Source organism: Bidens hawaiensis, unplaced genomic scaffold, assembly GCF_021521415.1.
Source record: "Bidens hawaiensis isolate Kalapana, Puna unplaced genomic scaffold, B.hawaiensis_p1.1 tig00002273_1, whole genome shotgun sequence".
Lineage (NCBI taxonomy): Eukaryota > Viridiplantae > Streptophyta > Magnoliopsida > Asterales > Asteraceae > Bidens > Bidens hawaiensis.
The window spans coordinates 2,527,403-2,544,163 of record NW_027491121.1 but is presented as its reverse complement, the minus strand read 5'-3'; the positions used below and the strand labels follow the sequence as shown (position 1 = coordinate 2,544,163).

Sequence of the window (16,761 nt, the reverse complement as noted above, 5' to 3'; positions counted from 1 at the left end):
CTATATAATAAAAAGTCCACAAACTTGTACTGCAATCATCCATCTGCAGTTAGCAGTTGACTAGATGATTTTAAAGGTGGTTCAAAAGCAGATAAGCAAATCGCTTATTTTTACAGATCCTGGTTTGACCTGGCCGGTTTAGCCCTTAAAACATTGATAAATTTAGTAACACTAATTCTTACATTCGCCTTAAAACACATGTTGCTGATTTCGATTTAGTGCAGTATGGTCTACTTTTTAAGAAAAGAGTTCATCCGAGTTATTTTTCAAATTCATGATTACTTTATGGATACTCAATTTATATAAAGTAAAAATGGGTTTTAAGAGTATTGCAAACCTAGAACAGGTCCAAACAGGTCATCACCAGCTTGTCATCCTCACTGGCCACCACAACCGACAAGTTTTAACCCGAACCAATTAACCTAATTTTTTTAAGCTGCATGTTTTAACCCGAACCAGTTATAACCTGAACCAAGTTATGATAAATTAATATCTTCCTTTCCCTGAATTCCCGTGTTCTTTTTGTATCCTTGCCAATCAATTACTGAGGCTATTTTAAAAGTCCTTGCTACCCAGTTTGTATGATCATCAGTCTGGTTGGAATCTTAATGCCAAATAGATCAACTCAGGTCTGAAATTTGAAAACACGAGATCAATTTAGTATTCAAGAATAAGCGTGAAATGACCAAAAGACATACTTAGTATGCTGCCATTGTGAGTCACAAGGTGGAAAATATAACTCAAATCAAAATATCAAATTCACACATTCGAAAAAATCACTGAACTGAAAAAATAAATGTGTTCGTATAAACTCAAGAAACTGATCTGGTGCTACCAAGAATGGACCCTATTATAACTCAATAATATGCCAATAGCCAACACAATACTTGAACATGTAAGTGTAGAAAGAGTTCAATTACATTACAAGGCGTATGTTGTCGTGTTACACATTGCTTTTTGGTGCCACTTCTGAGTTTGAGGCTTTGCATAATTTGTCTCTTGCTAAAAACAGCAACCTCTCTTTCTCTTTTGAGAGAACCATCTCTATATATAAACAAAATAAGAGAAGAAAATCCAAATAAATTTCATGATTTAACTTCAAGAAAGTAATATTAATACAATTTCATCAGGAGATTAATAATACATGGAAATATCATGTAAAAGCAAAACATACAAGTAAAATTCAGTTTTTTATGTACATAAACAATTGCATTCTTAGTACAGTTTTCAAGAAACTTGGTTACAACATCTGATTGGTGGATCACCTTTTGTGAAAGGGTAACAGTTTAAATTTTTTGTGGAAAGAAATTTGAAATTTTATGTTACTCTTTTCTGATATATACCCAAAAGTAAATCTTTTAAGTTTAAACCTAAAAAGTGTGTACAAGATTTTTATTCCCTACAATTTAACAAGTGATTTATATCATCATGATCAGGAATGCCAAAATCGACCCATTTGATTGAAATGCATTCCACCTAACCCATATGCGTTTAAATAGCTAGGTTGGGTTTAAAAATTGTAGTATTACAAGATATCAGTTGGCATTATCATATCCTATTAGACTATTACTCTGTTAGGCTATTTACATTATCATCTTCACACACACAGACACAAAAAGAACAATAAACGGTAAGAATGCCAAAAAAAAAAAAACAGATATCAAACTGTTTGTTGGAAAGAAAGCGAATTTAAATCAGTTACTTGATATAAAATCTTTGAAGGGAGAGACAAAAACCTTCATATATATTAACTTCGTAATTGCTTAGTATATGAAGATGTGGGGGATATGAGAGACGAGGGGCCAGTAGTTGCCTCCTTTACTACTTCTTTCTTTCAGGTTTGGACAGACACCGATTGTTAAATTCAAGAGTGATGGCAACAACATATTGGGTAGATCCATCATGTTTGGACAACGGTAAATCCCTAGAAATTGGAGGGAGTTAAGGTGCTGAAGTCCCATTGAAAATGATTTTAGTTTCTTAAAGTCATGTATTTCAAGACAAGCAAGAGATGAAGGAATGAGATGAGAAAATTGACTACAACTGCCCATTTCATCATCACCATGTAAGTATAAATTAACAACTGAGGTTGGAAAATCCTGCAGGCCCCACTCTAAAATGGGCTTCTTCAACTTCCCGATTCCCAGGGTATGTAGTTTGGGAGGCCAAATCCCACGAGGAAAAGAAGCATCAATGCTTGGACAATCAGTTATATGAATATATGTTAACGAGGTCAAATTGGACAGCTCATTGTTAGGAAATGACTCCAAATTTTTACAACTCATTATCGTCAATGACGTAGGTGAAGCAAATAATTCAAATCAGTGACTGATTTCAAATTTTGCCAACAGTTTATTCGAACAACATCAAGCATTGGCATACTGCTTCTGATCTTTTGTCCTCCCCACTCACTCTCTGATAGTTTACTACAGCCCCACATATCAAGGGACTTGAGCTTATGGCCTCCTCCTGGTAAGGAGATAGCTATAAGTGAATGGCAATGGACGATGTCCAAAGTATCAATGTTAGGTGGACAACAACAACGCTCTATATTCATACAACAAAATACTTCCAACTTCCTAAGAGATACTAGAAAGTTGCTCCTACAATTATACTCTTCCTCCTCTTTCGCTCCTAAACTCACCAAATTACGACAGTTACGCACTCTCAAATTACTTAACTTCACAAGAACCTTACTCACAACCGCTTCTGATTCCCACAAGTGTCTTATATCATCACACTTGCTGATGCATAAATGTTCAACTGCGCCAAGATACTCTATAACACCTTTCCACACCACATCATTAAGCCCCAAAATACATCCTATTTTCAACTTGGTGACTACTGAAGCTACTTGAACCAGCCTTTTCAACACACCACTATTACATTCCTTCATTTCTAGATTATTCAATGATTGTACTCCTTCAAGTAAGACTTCAACCAGATTAGGGCAATTTTTAATATGAAGTTGTCGAAGGCATGGGAACACGACCCCACTATTGGTTGACCATATCTCCCACTCTGGCATATCTACAAAACTTAGAATTTCAAGTGAAGGGAATGCAAGTCTAGCCCCAAGTAACTCCATACCAACAACTTTCACACCCTTCAATCCTTTAATAAACAACTCCTTGAGTGATGGTAGTTGTCCAAGTGGTGGTAGAGATGTACATTTTTTACAGCCACTTATTGACACATGCTTTAGTTGAAGAAATGAGGGATCCCCTACCCAATCTGGAAATTTTGATCCCCCGTATAGCCCAATTTTGAGTTGTTTCAGATAATCATTTCGAGGCTTCAACTCATTCAAAACATCCATTTCAAGAATTTCATTTCGAGAATCATCTGACACGTCACTCCACACAACCTCTAGCTCACTAAGCCTCTTTTGTGTAAAGTTCGCCTCTCGTGCATGTATTTTGTTTTGCACTTTCTCCAAACCCTCAATAAAAATTTTCCCACGCAGATTCTTCAAGTCTTTAACTTTGCTTATTTCAAATCCACTTTCATCTCCGACAATAATCTTTGAGAGAGTTTGCAAGCTTTTTAACTCACCAATGCCCAATGGCATCTTATTTAAAAGCGGAGTATCCCTAATGTCAAAATGTCGTAGGTTTCTAAGCTTTAAGAAACTATTAGGCAACTTACTAAATTAGCACAACCATAGAAAATCAATGTCTGTAAGTTATAGAGATTGCAAACATTTTCGGGTAACTGTGTGATTCTAGTTTGAGATACAGATATCTCAAATGTCTTAAAGTACCAATGGATTCCGGTACCTCGGTTATTTCAAAATCACTTACACATAGAACCCTTAACAATGGTAACTTAGGAACTAACTCTGAGAGAATCTTGTCCGATAGGTAGAAACGTCCCCAAGTGTTCTCCACATCCACAGAAGTTGCCAAGAATGTCCTCAACCTACTAGCTCTTTTAAGTGCCTTGAACTCCTTGTAAGCTACATATTCCTCACGAACAAATGACATATGGCGGTACCTTTCCAACGTTTCCTCTGAGATAGTCTTCTCCATCTCAATGTCAAATCTTAAAAAGGACTCACCAGCAATAGATGTTGCCAAGTCATGCATCAGGTCATGCATCACATACAATGATTTGTTATTAGGTGCATGCTGAAAAAATGATCTTGACAACAACTCGTCAAAGTACTCATGACCCAAGCATTCTATTTTATCGCTTGAATTTGACTCATGCAAAAAACCTTCGGCCATCCATAATAAAACTAATTCCTCCATGTCAAACACAAAGTCTTTAGGAAATAAGGAGCAATATGCAAACAACTGTTTCAAACGCGCGGAAAGATCATGGTAGCTTAGTCTAAGGGCCGGGAGAATTCCAACTCCACCTTGTAACCTCCATATCTCACTACTCAACACATCTTTCCAATACTCTTCTTCATCTTTCTTTGTCCTCAATAATCTACCCAGTGCTATCAAAGCCAAAGGCACGCCGTCACATTTTCTCACAATATCTTCACCATATGGTTTAAGTGGCAAATGTGAATCGAAGTTGTTTACACCTAATGCATGTAGAGCAATTAAAGACAAAGCATCTTCATGTGATAGGCTCTCTAGCTGGTTTAGATGATTGCAACCCAGCTTTTTGAGCAAATTATCCTTTCGTGTTGTCATGATGATTTTACTCCCAGGAGCACACGAATGAAACGGGCCAACCAAGGTTTCCCAATCTTCATAACTCTCACTCCACACATCATCTAAAACCAATAGAAATCTTTTTCCACTTAGCTGATCTCTAAGAGCTACTTGTAGCAAATTAAAATTTTGAAATTCCTTGTTTACCATTGCCACATATTCAAAGATAACTTTGCTAATATCAAAGCTATCAAAGTCATCTGAAACACAAACCCATGCCTTGAGTTCGAAGTGATCCTTGACTTGCTTTTCATCATACAAAACTCTAGCCAGAGTAGTTTTCCCAATCCCACCCATACCCACTATGGGAATGATGCTAAAGTTTTGATCACATGGTTCATCCCTCAATAATTTGCGGACCAGTGTCTCTTTCTCAACTTGGTGTCCGACAATACTAGATGCATTGACCATAGAGGTCTGTAATTTTCTGTTTTTATTTTTGGGCCTACTTTCATCTTTCACACTCAAACCAAGAGCAGCTTTCTCCTCTAATAGATCTTGTAATTTGGTGATAATATCATCTAACTTGTCATTTGTCCTAGTACTCTTTGAGAAACTTGTGCAACAAGTTGGGATTAGCTTCCTTACCTTGCTGCTGATGGCTTCTGACTCGCGATTTAGCTGACGGTGGATAACTTCGGTTGCCAAATCATCGAGCACATCATCGATGTCATAAGCCAAATGCTGGAGATCATTCAGCCATCGTTTCACAGGCAGACTGGTAATCTCCTTTTGAGACGCATCAGTTAGCAGACCTTGGATCTGGATTAATGATCTCCACCATTTCTTGATCTCAGCATCAATGCCCTTGTATCGAGCAATGTTTTTCAAAGTAGCAGAGGCCAGCTTCTCAAAGAGCATGGGGAGCATGGCAGAAAGCACGAGTTCAGCCATTGATAATGGTTGTAGTAGGTGATATTAATTGTGAAGACTTGAGAGTTCAAAGGAGAGTGAAGACTAATTGTGTATAGTACTATAGTAGTGTCAATCATATCTATGGTCAACGTTTCAACTTTCAAGCATTGTTTTGCACATTCAGATCAAACCAAGATCACCGGTCAACATCTAGGGGCGGTACCTTTTTTTTTGAACGGCATCTAGGGGCGGTACCTACCTTGCCCACTATAGTTTTATTATTATTTTAGTTTTTTGGTTTTTTCCTATATATATTCTAATAAATTGATTTTGGACTATTGTGCTGTTATATAAACATTGTAACCCAGACCAAGTTTGAATCTTCCTTAAACCGAGAAATTAACCCGACATACACCCTTAAACTTTGCCTTGTTTAGTGTTTTTTATCCAGTTAATTAAACAATGGAGTGGAGATTTCAATAAATATAAATAATATATATATATATATACACACACTAGTTTTTATCTATTTAATTACGGGAGTTGTTTTATAGTATTTGTTTTCAATATTTATTTATTTTTTGAATTTTTATTTATTTTATTATATGAAAGTTAATAATATACTTATGGTTTGATTATAAATTGTTTCACAAAAAAATGAAATGTAATAACCCGGTTTAAAAGATATATGTGTTTGATGCGTCTCAAAACCCGTTTATTTTTTTTACTATAAAATTGGTTTTTAATTATAAATAGTATATATCTTTTTTTTAAATAAATCAAATATTAATTTTTAGTATATCCCTACTTTATAGGATTTTTATATCAAATATTTGGTGAGATTAGTTTTTAATTTAATGAGATGTTATAACCCGTTTAAGAAATATATGGGTTTGATGCGACCCATACTCGTGAATTCGTGTCAAATGCATGAGAATCCGCCATTTAAAAATCAAGCAAATCTGGTGACTCCAAAAAAATGGGGAGCGATCACATCGCGACACGTATGATTTTTATGTTTTCGTTATATATATTATATATATAAAGGATCCAATACAATAATCCATAATCGTACATTACGTACGCGACTCATATACCCGTCGATTTCAAATAACATGCGGTGGCAATACTGTAATTTTCATCAAATCTGATTCGCTTCTCCCATCGATTTCGTCCGCCTTCACCATGATCGTTCAGCAATCCTCCGTCACCATCCAACGATTTCGTCCACCGTACACCATCTTCCTCCGTCATGACTTGTTCACAGGTCAGTTGATAAAATTGACCAATTGAAATTGAAATTGAAATTGAAATTGAAATTGTTGAACTAATTGATCAATTAAACTTTGAAATTGGTCCAATTAAACATCAATTTGAAGTTTCAATTGATCAATTTTGAGTTTTGAGTTTTGAGTGATGAGTTTTAAGTGAACATTTAAAATTTTAAGCGCCATTTACAGAAACCCAGTTACAGACGTTCCGTATTTTGTTCATATGATCGAATCGATGATCAAGTTGACGGTCGATTGATAATTGTTTGATGATTACGAGATTATATGAAATGATTCCAGTGTTCAATTTCATGTTACATGTGTTTAAGTTTTTTTTTTTTTGTTAGTTTAGAAGTTCTGTTTAGAAGTTCTGAACTTCTAAACTTTTTTGAACACCCAGAACTTCTTAGAACGTATTAGAACGTTTAAAGATGTTCATTTTTTTTAACACCCAGAACAACTTCATTGAACGTATTAGAACGTTTAAAGATGTTCATTTTTTAACACCCAGAACAACTTCATTGAACGTATTAGAACGTTTAAAGATGCTCTTTTTTGGTCAGAACGCTTTAAAGGTCTTCAGTTTTGTTTCAGAACGTTTAAACATAATATTTTGAACCCTAATCAGAGCTCGATTGAGTGCATTATTTCTGCAATTCCATAATCGCTTGATGAATATAAATACTTCTACACATCAATTCGATTGATTAAATCATCATTTTTTTTATCAATTTTGAAGATTTCTTGATGTTCAACGCCGTTCGATTTTGATTTGGTTTTTGACTTTAGAGATTTCATACTTTAAGCTGTGATTAGAGTACTTTAGAAATTGGATTAGATTGAGCGACGAGTTCCGAATTTGAATCAGAGTCGATTTGTAACCGACGAATTTTGATCGCGAACTACTGTTGGGTTATTTACAAAATTTCCACCGCGTGTTTTTAATTTAATGCTCTAGAAGGTCGCGCACGTAATGTATGATAAGCCATTATTGTACGTTAACCCACCAACATATATATATATATATATATATATAGGGTAGGATTAAGGTAAAAAACAATAGTTTTGTGAGAAGTATAAGAATATATCTTGGCCCTTGGATCTAGGTTCTAGTGGCTAAGATTAGTAATTTTTAAATACTGTATAGTTTTTTATTTACATGGTATAGTGTCTTATTTTAGTGGTGCGCTTAATTTTAAAGTCTTCTCACACTTCTCACCAAACAATTTTTTTTATTTGAACTATATATATATATATATAGAGATAGATGATCCAATACAAAAATTGGTTATCGTACATTACGTACGCGAGGCTTCCTATCGTTGATTACCAATTTGATTAATTTGATCGCGTAAGTTAACAGAAGGGTGTTTTTGTCTTTTTACATTACTTTTAAAAGTTAATCGCGCCAGTATATTAAACGGTTTTTGCATATACCCTGTTTTATTCAATTTGATCTTTGTATCCAAAAATTGCTTAACAATTGGCAAGTTTTGTTATTCGATTAGCTTTGACGGTCTTCGTTGATTTTTAACTTCATGTATTACGATCATCAAAGTAAGTAATTGCAGGTTTTATTCTAATCAATTATTATTTATTTAGCTGTATACTGTAGGTTTAATCGACGGATAAATTATTTTTTTCAATTTTTAGGTTATTTTTCTGTTGAATTTATGATCGATATTGTGTTTTATAGTTGTCAACTAATTGTGATTCGATTAGACTTCAAATTATGTGTTTTAATAGCAAATCGTGGATAGGATTGTTGTTTTTCTATTTAGAACGTATGAGAACGTGTAGTTGGTTAGTGGTTGTGTTTCGGTTAGAACATATTATAACGTATTAATTTATTTTTGATGTTTGATTATATTTTAAATTATATTATTTTCGTATGTATTTTCTAAACTGTAATTAGATGTTTTTTAGGCGAATTTTTTTTACTTAAATTGCTTTTGTTTATCAGATCCTTCATCAGATCTTGTTATACTGCAAGTTAATGCATTTTGTAAACCTGTAAAAGGAATGATTTTTGAATATGTTGATCATGCATATGATTTCTATTGTGAATATGCAAAGAAAGCTGGTTTTTGTGTTCGTAAAGGAGGTTCGTATATGAATGACAGTTTATTAAAGTCTAAATATTTTACCTGTTCGAAAGAAGGTCATAAACCTGCAAACAGTTATGATTCTATGGCTGAAAAAGATGGTTCCAATAGACCGTATTATAAAAGAAGGAAGAGACCAACAATTCGGTGTGGCTGTCGAGCTCAAATTTTTCTAAAATCTGATGACGGTTTGAGGTTTGAAATAAACGATTTTGTCCAAGGACATAATCATGAACTGGTAGATGCAAAAGATGTGCATTTTGTTCGATCAAATAGGAAGTTGACTCATGTAAAACAAGATATTATATATGAGATGTCAACATTGAATTTGGGCCCTGTTAAGGTGTTTAATATTATGAGGACAAAGTATGGAGGATTTGAGGAAGTTGGGGCTAAAAAAAACGATTGTAAGAATTTCAAACGGAGTTTAACTTGTTATATTGGGGAGTATGATGCGGAAATGGTTGTACAAAGATTAAGTGGGAAGAAAAACAGTTGCGATGGTTATTCGTTTGAGTATACTGTTAATACTAATGGTGAATTAGATCGTTTGTTTTGGGCGGATGAAATTTCAAAGAAAAAATATTTGTCTTTTGGAGATATTATATCATTTGATGCCACATTTAAGACCAACAAGTATGTCAATTTAATATATTTGTTTTTTAACTTTTTACATATTTTTTTAATTCGTTTCCTATAAATTTGTTTTTTACAGGTACAATATGGTTTTTGTACCATTTACTACCATTAATAATCACTGTCTTAATGTTACAGTTGGTGTTGCGTTACTATCATCTGAATCTATTGAATCTTATTCATGGCTTTTGAAATTTGTTCGATTCTTTCGGTATTGCCCCAGAGGTGGTTGTTACTGATCAAGATCCAGCAATGAAGCAAGCAATCTCCTTGGTTTTACCAAACTCGAGACATCAGTTATGTATGTGACACATTATTAAATACTTGCTGATAAGGTTACTTTTAATGTATTCAAAGTACTATGCATATGTTTCAGAACGTATTAGAATGTCTAAACATATTAGCATCCATCACTATTTGCTACTGCATATTTTTAAATGTGTTAGAACGTTTAAGGACGTATAAACATATTACTGTTTTAGTATATTTAGGTCATATTTGTATTCGTGTTATAACGTGTAAAACAAACTATCATGCATCAGTGTGTTTTAAGTGTGTATTTTTTTAACGTATAAGAACGTGTTATATCCGTCCATATTTTTAACGTGTAAGAACGTGTTATATCCGTCCATATTTTTAACGTGTAAGAACGTATAAGAACATTTTTTACTGAGGTTGACCTTATTACCAAGTTATTAATTTTTGTTACATCGGGTTGGTGCTACCCTTTGTAACAATGAAGATTTCAAATGTAAAATATGTGACATTGTTTGGACGGATGCATTTTCTCAATCCGAATTCGAAACGCAATGGGAACTTATAATGAAGGAATATGATCTTGAAACAAATAAATGGTTGTGTGACATGTTTGAAATGAGATATGATTGGATTCCTGCTTATTATATGGATGAACCGTTGTCTGGTCTTATGAGAACTACACCGAGATCAGAAAGTGAAAATAATTTTTTTTGTCAATATTCTAACTCACAGTTATCACTAGTTGAGTTCTTTAGTCATTTTGATCATTGTATGGAGATCCAAAGGCACAATGGTAGGAAAAATGATCATGATACAAGGTACACGCATCCAGATCCGGTTAGTGAAACCCCTTTTGAGAAGGAAGCAGAACTGATGTATGTATACAAAGGCTATTTTTAATGATTTCCAAGATGAAATGTATCATATTAGAAGTGGTGTAGTATGTTTGAAATCAACTAAAGAAGAAGATTTTGTGAGGTTTTCAGTATTTGACTTTAATACATATGTTCCAGGCTGTTTGGAGGTATGAATTAGTCAAAGATTCTATTTTTTTTTGCTTGAACGTTGTAGAACGTTTTAAAACATTTTTTGTAACTTTATTTGATTTTTGGCAGAATGTTTTAAAGTATTTAATATATTTTTGTGTGTCAGGTTTTGTTTAAGAAGGAAGGTGAGGAAGGAATTGATTCGACGATTTCATGCGGATGCAAAATATTTGAACATTATGGGTTATTGTGTCGTCACAGCCTTTATATTTTAATTTTGTTTAGAGTTACAAGATTTCCAAAGAAATACATGGTCGATCGTTGGAAGAGAGATGCTGGTGTTAATCCTAGAACTGCTCCAATTTCAACTTTTGGTAATGACAAATATTTAAAAGTCAAAGAGATCTCAAGGGAAATAACATTGGCTGATGAGTATCTCATAAATAGCTATGCAACTGATGTTGATGAACTAACTAAAGTCAGGGATCAAATGAATATAATGATCAAACAAGCCGATGAGACAAGATACAAAAGAACTCATTTAACAAAAAGGGATAGGTTTGTTGCTATTCTAGGGTATGATCAACCATCAGAGGTGACTGTCCGTGTGCCTAGTGGTATTAAAAATAAGGGTTGCGGGTCACATAAACGGATTAAAGCTCAGAAAGAGATTGCTATAAGTCGGTCTGGGAAGAAATATAGGGAATGCAAAGTTTGTCATAAACAGGGTCATAACAGTAGAACTTGTCCTCAACTTCAAGAAGAATAGTTTTTAGCGTTATTGTTTTGTTTATATTTTTTCTTTTTTTACACTTTTTATGTTTTATATTTCATGGAACGTGCAAGTTGTATACGGGAACGTATAAGAACGTGTAAATAAACTGATACTAAACAGAATTTATATTAAATCCGGTTGAAAAAGAAGGTTACAAAAAAGGATCACATTGAACCTATTCACAAACTTATTTTATTCTGCCACACCACCACACTAGCAGTCACCAGGAAACCCTAGTTGTTGTCGAGGATCTCTTCGGCCCCTTTACGCTTTACTCTTTTATTAACCGTCACCTTGTGAGCTGTTCTCTCTAGCACATCTGGAAGCTAACCATAGTATGAAGCTTGCTTTTCCAGGTAGGTTATTACCTCTGTCTTGAACGTGCTATCTGGTGGCTTTAGAACTTCTTGGTGAAGAGCATCGGTTTTTGTTGCTTCATCTGTCACACACCTCTTTGTATCTTCAACTACTCGTAGCCGAATGCAGTCTTTTTCAAGCTCCATGTTGATTCTTTCTCGGAAAATGCTTTTAACAGTAACATTCCCATAATCCATTTTTTTTCAATTTTTTGTTGTGTGTTTGTGGAATGCGTTTGCTCTCTTTTTATAGATTTTTTTGATTTTTTGGTTGGTGAATGAAGTTATTACAATTTTTACTTAATATTTGAACGGAGTATAATTATATCTAGGTATATTAACATTTTAGTAGGCATGATTGCATTGCCAATTTTTTTAAAGTGAGTAGTTGAACGTATTAATGAAATTTGTAATTTCTTTTTTCTTTGTATTTTAATTGGTTGGAGATTTAACATATATCATAATTAAACTAAAATCTGATGAAAATTTTTTAATTACATGTAGTTGTCATTTCAGTAGGGTTGTTTTTGTGACCATTCTTTTAATACATTGGTATTAGAACGTATAAGAACGTTTGATAATGTATTAGAACTTGTAATTGTCTTTCATAGGTGTCAGATATTTAAATTATTAAATTACAAAAGATTCACTTTTTCCCAATAATTTATTTCACTGTAGTTATTTTTGTCTTTATGTATCTTTATTTTATCTATTTAATTACAACCACACCTTTCATCTCACCACACAAAACTCAGTACAACAAGATATGGATTCCTCATCTTCATCGTTTTCTTCATCAGCTAAGAATTTGTTGTTGAAACAAATTCAAGCGTAAATCCTTGAAGATACAAAGAATCGGGCTACTTTACAACATGAGTTTATCATCACCGCTGGTGTAAACATGGATATGAGGGATGAAATAACAAAGTTGCTAGAAAACATGCCTATTGAATTGAAGACCGAGTTTCTTAAATCTATCATGTAATATATGGATTTTAGGCAGTGTGTTCTGGTTACCCAATAATTGTTGCCTGTTTATTGTTTTTTTTTTATGATTTATGTGGTTTTGATAACATTCTATGTGCTTATGTTATTTGGTACTTTTATGTTTTTACTTTTTTGATGAATAACTCTATGTTATCTTATAAACAATTAAGAAAAAATAAGATATGTTAACTAGAACGTATAAGTAAAATAGAATAACTCTATGTTATCTTATAAACAATTAAGCAAAAATAAGATATGTTAACTAGAACATATAAGCAAAATCTAATTAAACTCCATCATACTTCCATACAAGGTCTGTTAACTTGAACGTACAAGCAAAATCTAACTAGAACGTATTAGCAAAATAGAATAACTCTATGTTATCTTATAAACAATTAAGCAAAAATAAGATATGTTAACTAGAACGTATAAGCAAAATCTAATTAAACTCCATCATATTTCCATACAAGGTCTGTTAACTTGAACGTACAAGCAAAATCCAACTAGAACGTATTAGCAAAATAAAAGTTCATTTCCATACAAACATAATAAGGTCAGTTTCTAATTATCTTGCCTCTCATCAATTTTAGCAGTTTAAACTTTGTTACTGAACAGTTTTTTCTCAGGTAATGCATCATATTTCTTTGCCAGTTTAATTAATTCTGATTTGGCTTTGTTAATATCGGATAGTAACACCTTTGACAAGTATTTTATCCTCAAATCGTTTAGTTGTCGTTTTTGTCTTGGACACTCTTTATAAAATCCGCATGTCTACGGATACTTCCCTTTGTAAGTTTCCATGTGTCTTATAGCGAAGACACCACAATCGAGTTCGTTGTTTTTTGTTCTCCAATCCATCTGTAGCCTCTTGGTCTCTGATATCTCCAACCTCGGCGCAATTGGGTGCTTCTTTCTCAATAAGTACATGCTAAACATATCCCTCTGCGGGCAATCAACCTATTAAAAATTTTTTTTATATATTATTTAAATCAGTTTTACAGAATGTTTAAATGTTTACCAGTTTTTCTAGGACACCTTTATATCTTACTTCCAAAGCTTTTTTTGTAACATCTGTTTTTTCTTGAGCTGATTTAAAGCGAGCAGTTTTTGATATATCGTTGTTAGCCATGTTGTCAATCAGCTCAATTGTACCTGTTTTCAAATTGAAAACAACCACATAGAAATGGTATTCATAAATTACTGGCACAACAAACAGTGTAACTGGTTTGAGTGACTTGAATTTATGCAAAGCCATTATCTTGTCAAGGTTGTATGTGAAAACTTTCAGTATTTTATATTCACTGACGTTAGCTCCCTTCAAATAGTAATCACTTGGCTTCATGTATAAAATATTTGATATAATTAATATGTGTATACATTTTTGTTAAAATATAAATAAAGGTGTAATACTTACTATAAGCGTTAATGTAGCAAAAAAATCTTAACGGGGATAATTTTTCATCTCTCTTCTTCTCTTCATGATTCAACAACTCTGTGTAAATGTCCATAGCACCAGACAAGATGTATATATCTGAACAAAAGCATTCAAACACAAATTTGAAAGCAGTGACGGATTCTGACTTGTAAATCACTTCAAATTTATGTTTATCAGAAAGATCACCAATAACAAATCTTGAAACAATCCGCTCATCTATTGTTATATTTTCAGTCATTCCAATTTCCCGGTTCAGATAAGGTGATTTCAAGGCTGGTGCTAGCCTTTTTTCTCTTTATTCTCGCTGTAGTTTATCTGTTTTATGATAACTTGCAGCTGGTGTAGGAGATGTAGCAACAAGGGGCAATTTTTTTGATTTAGATTCAGGAGTTCTAAATTATGTTGATTGATTGAAAAACGGAGTTTTCATTATCACTGAATCCAAATCTTCACTGTCGTATTCATAATTTTCTTCAATATTAACATCAACCAGCCCTATAATACGACTAAGTTGTAATATACATTTTTTTGTTGTGTGTGTTTTTGTGATTGTATATATAAAACTTTTTAATACCTTGAGTAGAGTTGTTGATACTTTTTTTGTCACCAATTTCTGTATTTAATTCTTCCATTGCTGTAACTACATACCATTTTTTGTTAGTATATTTTTTAAATAATATTTTAAAAGAACATGTTTTTTAATTAATTACCTCGAATGGGTTCTTCCGTTTGTCTTTCAGCATTTTCTTGTGTTGATGTACCTGTATTCTCAAAATCAAGTGTATCATTACCTACTTTATCATTTCCTTCAATACAGTTTTTTCAAAAATTTGAATGTACCTTGACTATATCTCTTTTCTTCATTCATTTCTTCAATTTCTGTCACTGCAATTTTTTTTAAGTTTTTTTTACCTTAAATGTACTATAATCAATAGTTTTTTTTTTAAATTACCTTGAATTATATCAGCCATTTGTCTTATACCATCGTCATCCTCACTTCCGTTGTCAGCTACATCAGTCAATGGATTTTTTTTCTGCAATTGATTTTTTTTAATTAGAACGTATTAGAAAGTATTTAGCATTTTTATTTTATAAAAAATCAATTAAAAATTAGGTTATGATCTTAGAACGTATCAGAATGTTTTACCACCTTTTTTTTGAAATCTTCTTGAAATTCTCTTCCAGTTCCTTTTTGCTCATGGCATCAACAATCTCAACGTCCTTTTCTACTTCTTTTGTTAAGTTTTTTGGATTCTCATGGACTTGGCTAACATCTTCTTTGCTCACATTATCTGTTTCATTTACATACATATTAAATAAAAAAAATTTAAATGCAGAGCGATAGAACGTATAAGAACGTATAAAGGGGATAGTATTTTTTACCTTGAATTACCCCTTACTCCTTGGTTACTTCAACTTGATTCTGAACATCTTTTTCTGCCTCATTGGCTAAGGTTCTTGGATTCTCATTGTCTTGGATAATATTCTGAACATCTTTGGCATTAAAATACCTAATAAATAAAAAAATAAACTGTAGAGATGTAGAACGTATAAGAACGTATAAAGCAAGTTTCCTACCATCATCTTTTTCTTTTTCATTTACAAATTTAATAAATTTAAAAATTTCACATGTATATGATCAAAACGTATAAAGAAGATGGTATTTTTTACCTTGAATCACCCCTTGCCCCCTGGTTACTTCAACTTGATTCTCAACATCATTTTCTATTTCATTTTTGTCATTTAAAATACCTAATAAATAAAAAAATTTAAGGGAACTCCTAACTTTCCCTCATTGGTAGATAACACTCCCATTTTCGATTTGTCACCCACCACTCCCAACTTTCACCCTATTTTCCTGTACCATTCCCCGTATAAATGAATACTAACCTCCTTAATGTTTTGGACTAAAAATGTCATTCAAATTAGTTGAGAGGGTAAAACAGAAATTTTTATTTTTAACACACAACCTCCATCTCCGGTGACCTTATTTTTCCAGCGACCTCCTTTTTTCCGGTGAATTTGAGTTTTCCGACTATCTTGTCTTTCAGAAAATGGAGATGGTTAAGAGGTGTAAAAAGGTGATGAAGATCATGAAGATTGTGCACCGGTGGAGATATGATGAAGATGGTGCTCGCCGAAAACCTGTAACTCTATTTTCCGGCACGCAGGCGATCCCGGAAGGTGGCTGGATGAGACACTGATGGTGGCGGGGGGCGGGGGTTGTGGTTTTGGGGCGATGGGCGGTGAAATGATTGATATGGTGTTCGCTGGAAACCTGTAACTCGCCGGAAAACTTAAATTCATATGTGAAGCTCGGTGAAATGATGGATATGGTGTTCTGAAAGACGAGATAGCCGGAAAACTCAAATTCTCCGGAAAAAATGAGGTCGCCGGAAAAACGAGGTCACCGGAAATTGAGGTTAT

The 16,761-nt window shown here is 33.4% G+C and overlaps 1 protein-coding gene and 1 pseudogene across 1 annotated transcript; one reads left to right on the top strand and one right to left on the bottom strand.

The window, feature by feature from the left end:
• Window positions 1-1,763: 1,763 nt before the first annotated feature.
• On the bottom strand, window positions 1,764-5,569 carry LOC143614001 (putative disease resistance RPP13-like protein 1; annotated as a pseudogene).
• A 1,141-nt stretch (window positions 5,570-6,710) lies between these two features.
• LOC143613646 (protein FAR1-RELATED SEQUENCE 7-like) lies at window positions 6,711-11,550 on the top strand. Its single transcript, XM_077087303.1, has 6 exons — window positions 6,711-6,792; window positions 8,760-9,537; window positions 9,617-9,734; window positions 10,528-10,670; window positions 10,726-10,819; window positions 10,948-11,550. The coding sequence occupies exons 1-6, from the start codon at window positions 6,711-6,713 to the stop codon at window positions 11,548-11,550; spliced, it is 1,818 nt and encodes a 605-aa protein (XP_076943418.1).
• Window positions 11,551-16,761: the final 5,211 nt, after the last annotated feature.

Excerpts from the sequence above, each read along its gene's own strand:
- LOC143613646 (XM_077087303.1), top strand. The coding sequence starts at position 6,711 with ATGATCGTTCAGCAATCCTCCGTCACCATCCAACGATTTCGTCCACCG. Across the intron at positions 9,735-10,527 it reads ATTCATGGCTTTTGAAATTT|TTATCACTAGTTGAGTTCTT; the intron begins GTTCGATTCTTT and ends TCTAACTCACAG. Across the intron at positions 10,820-10,947 it reads ATGTTCCAGGCTGTTTGGAG|GTTTTGTTTAAGAAGGAAGG; the intron begins GTATGAATTAGT and ends TTTGTGTGTCAG.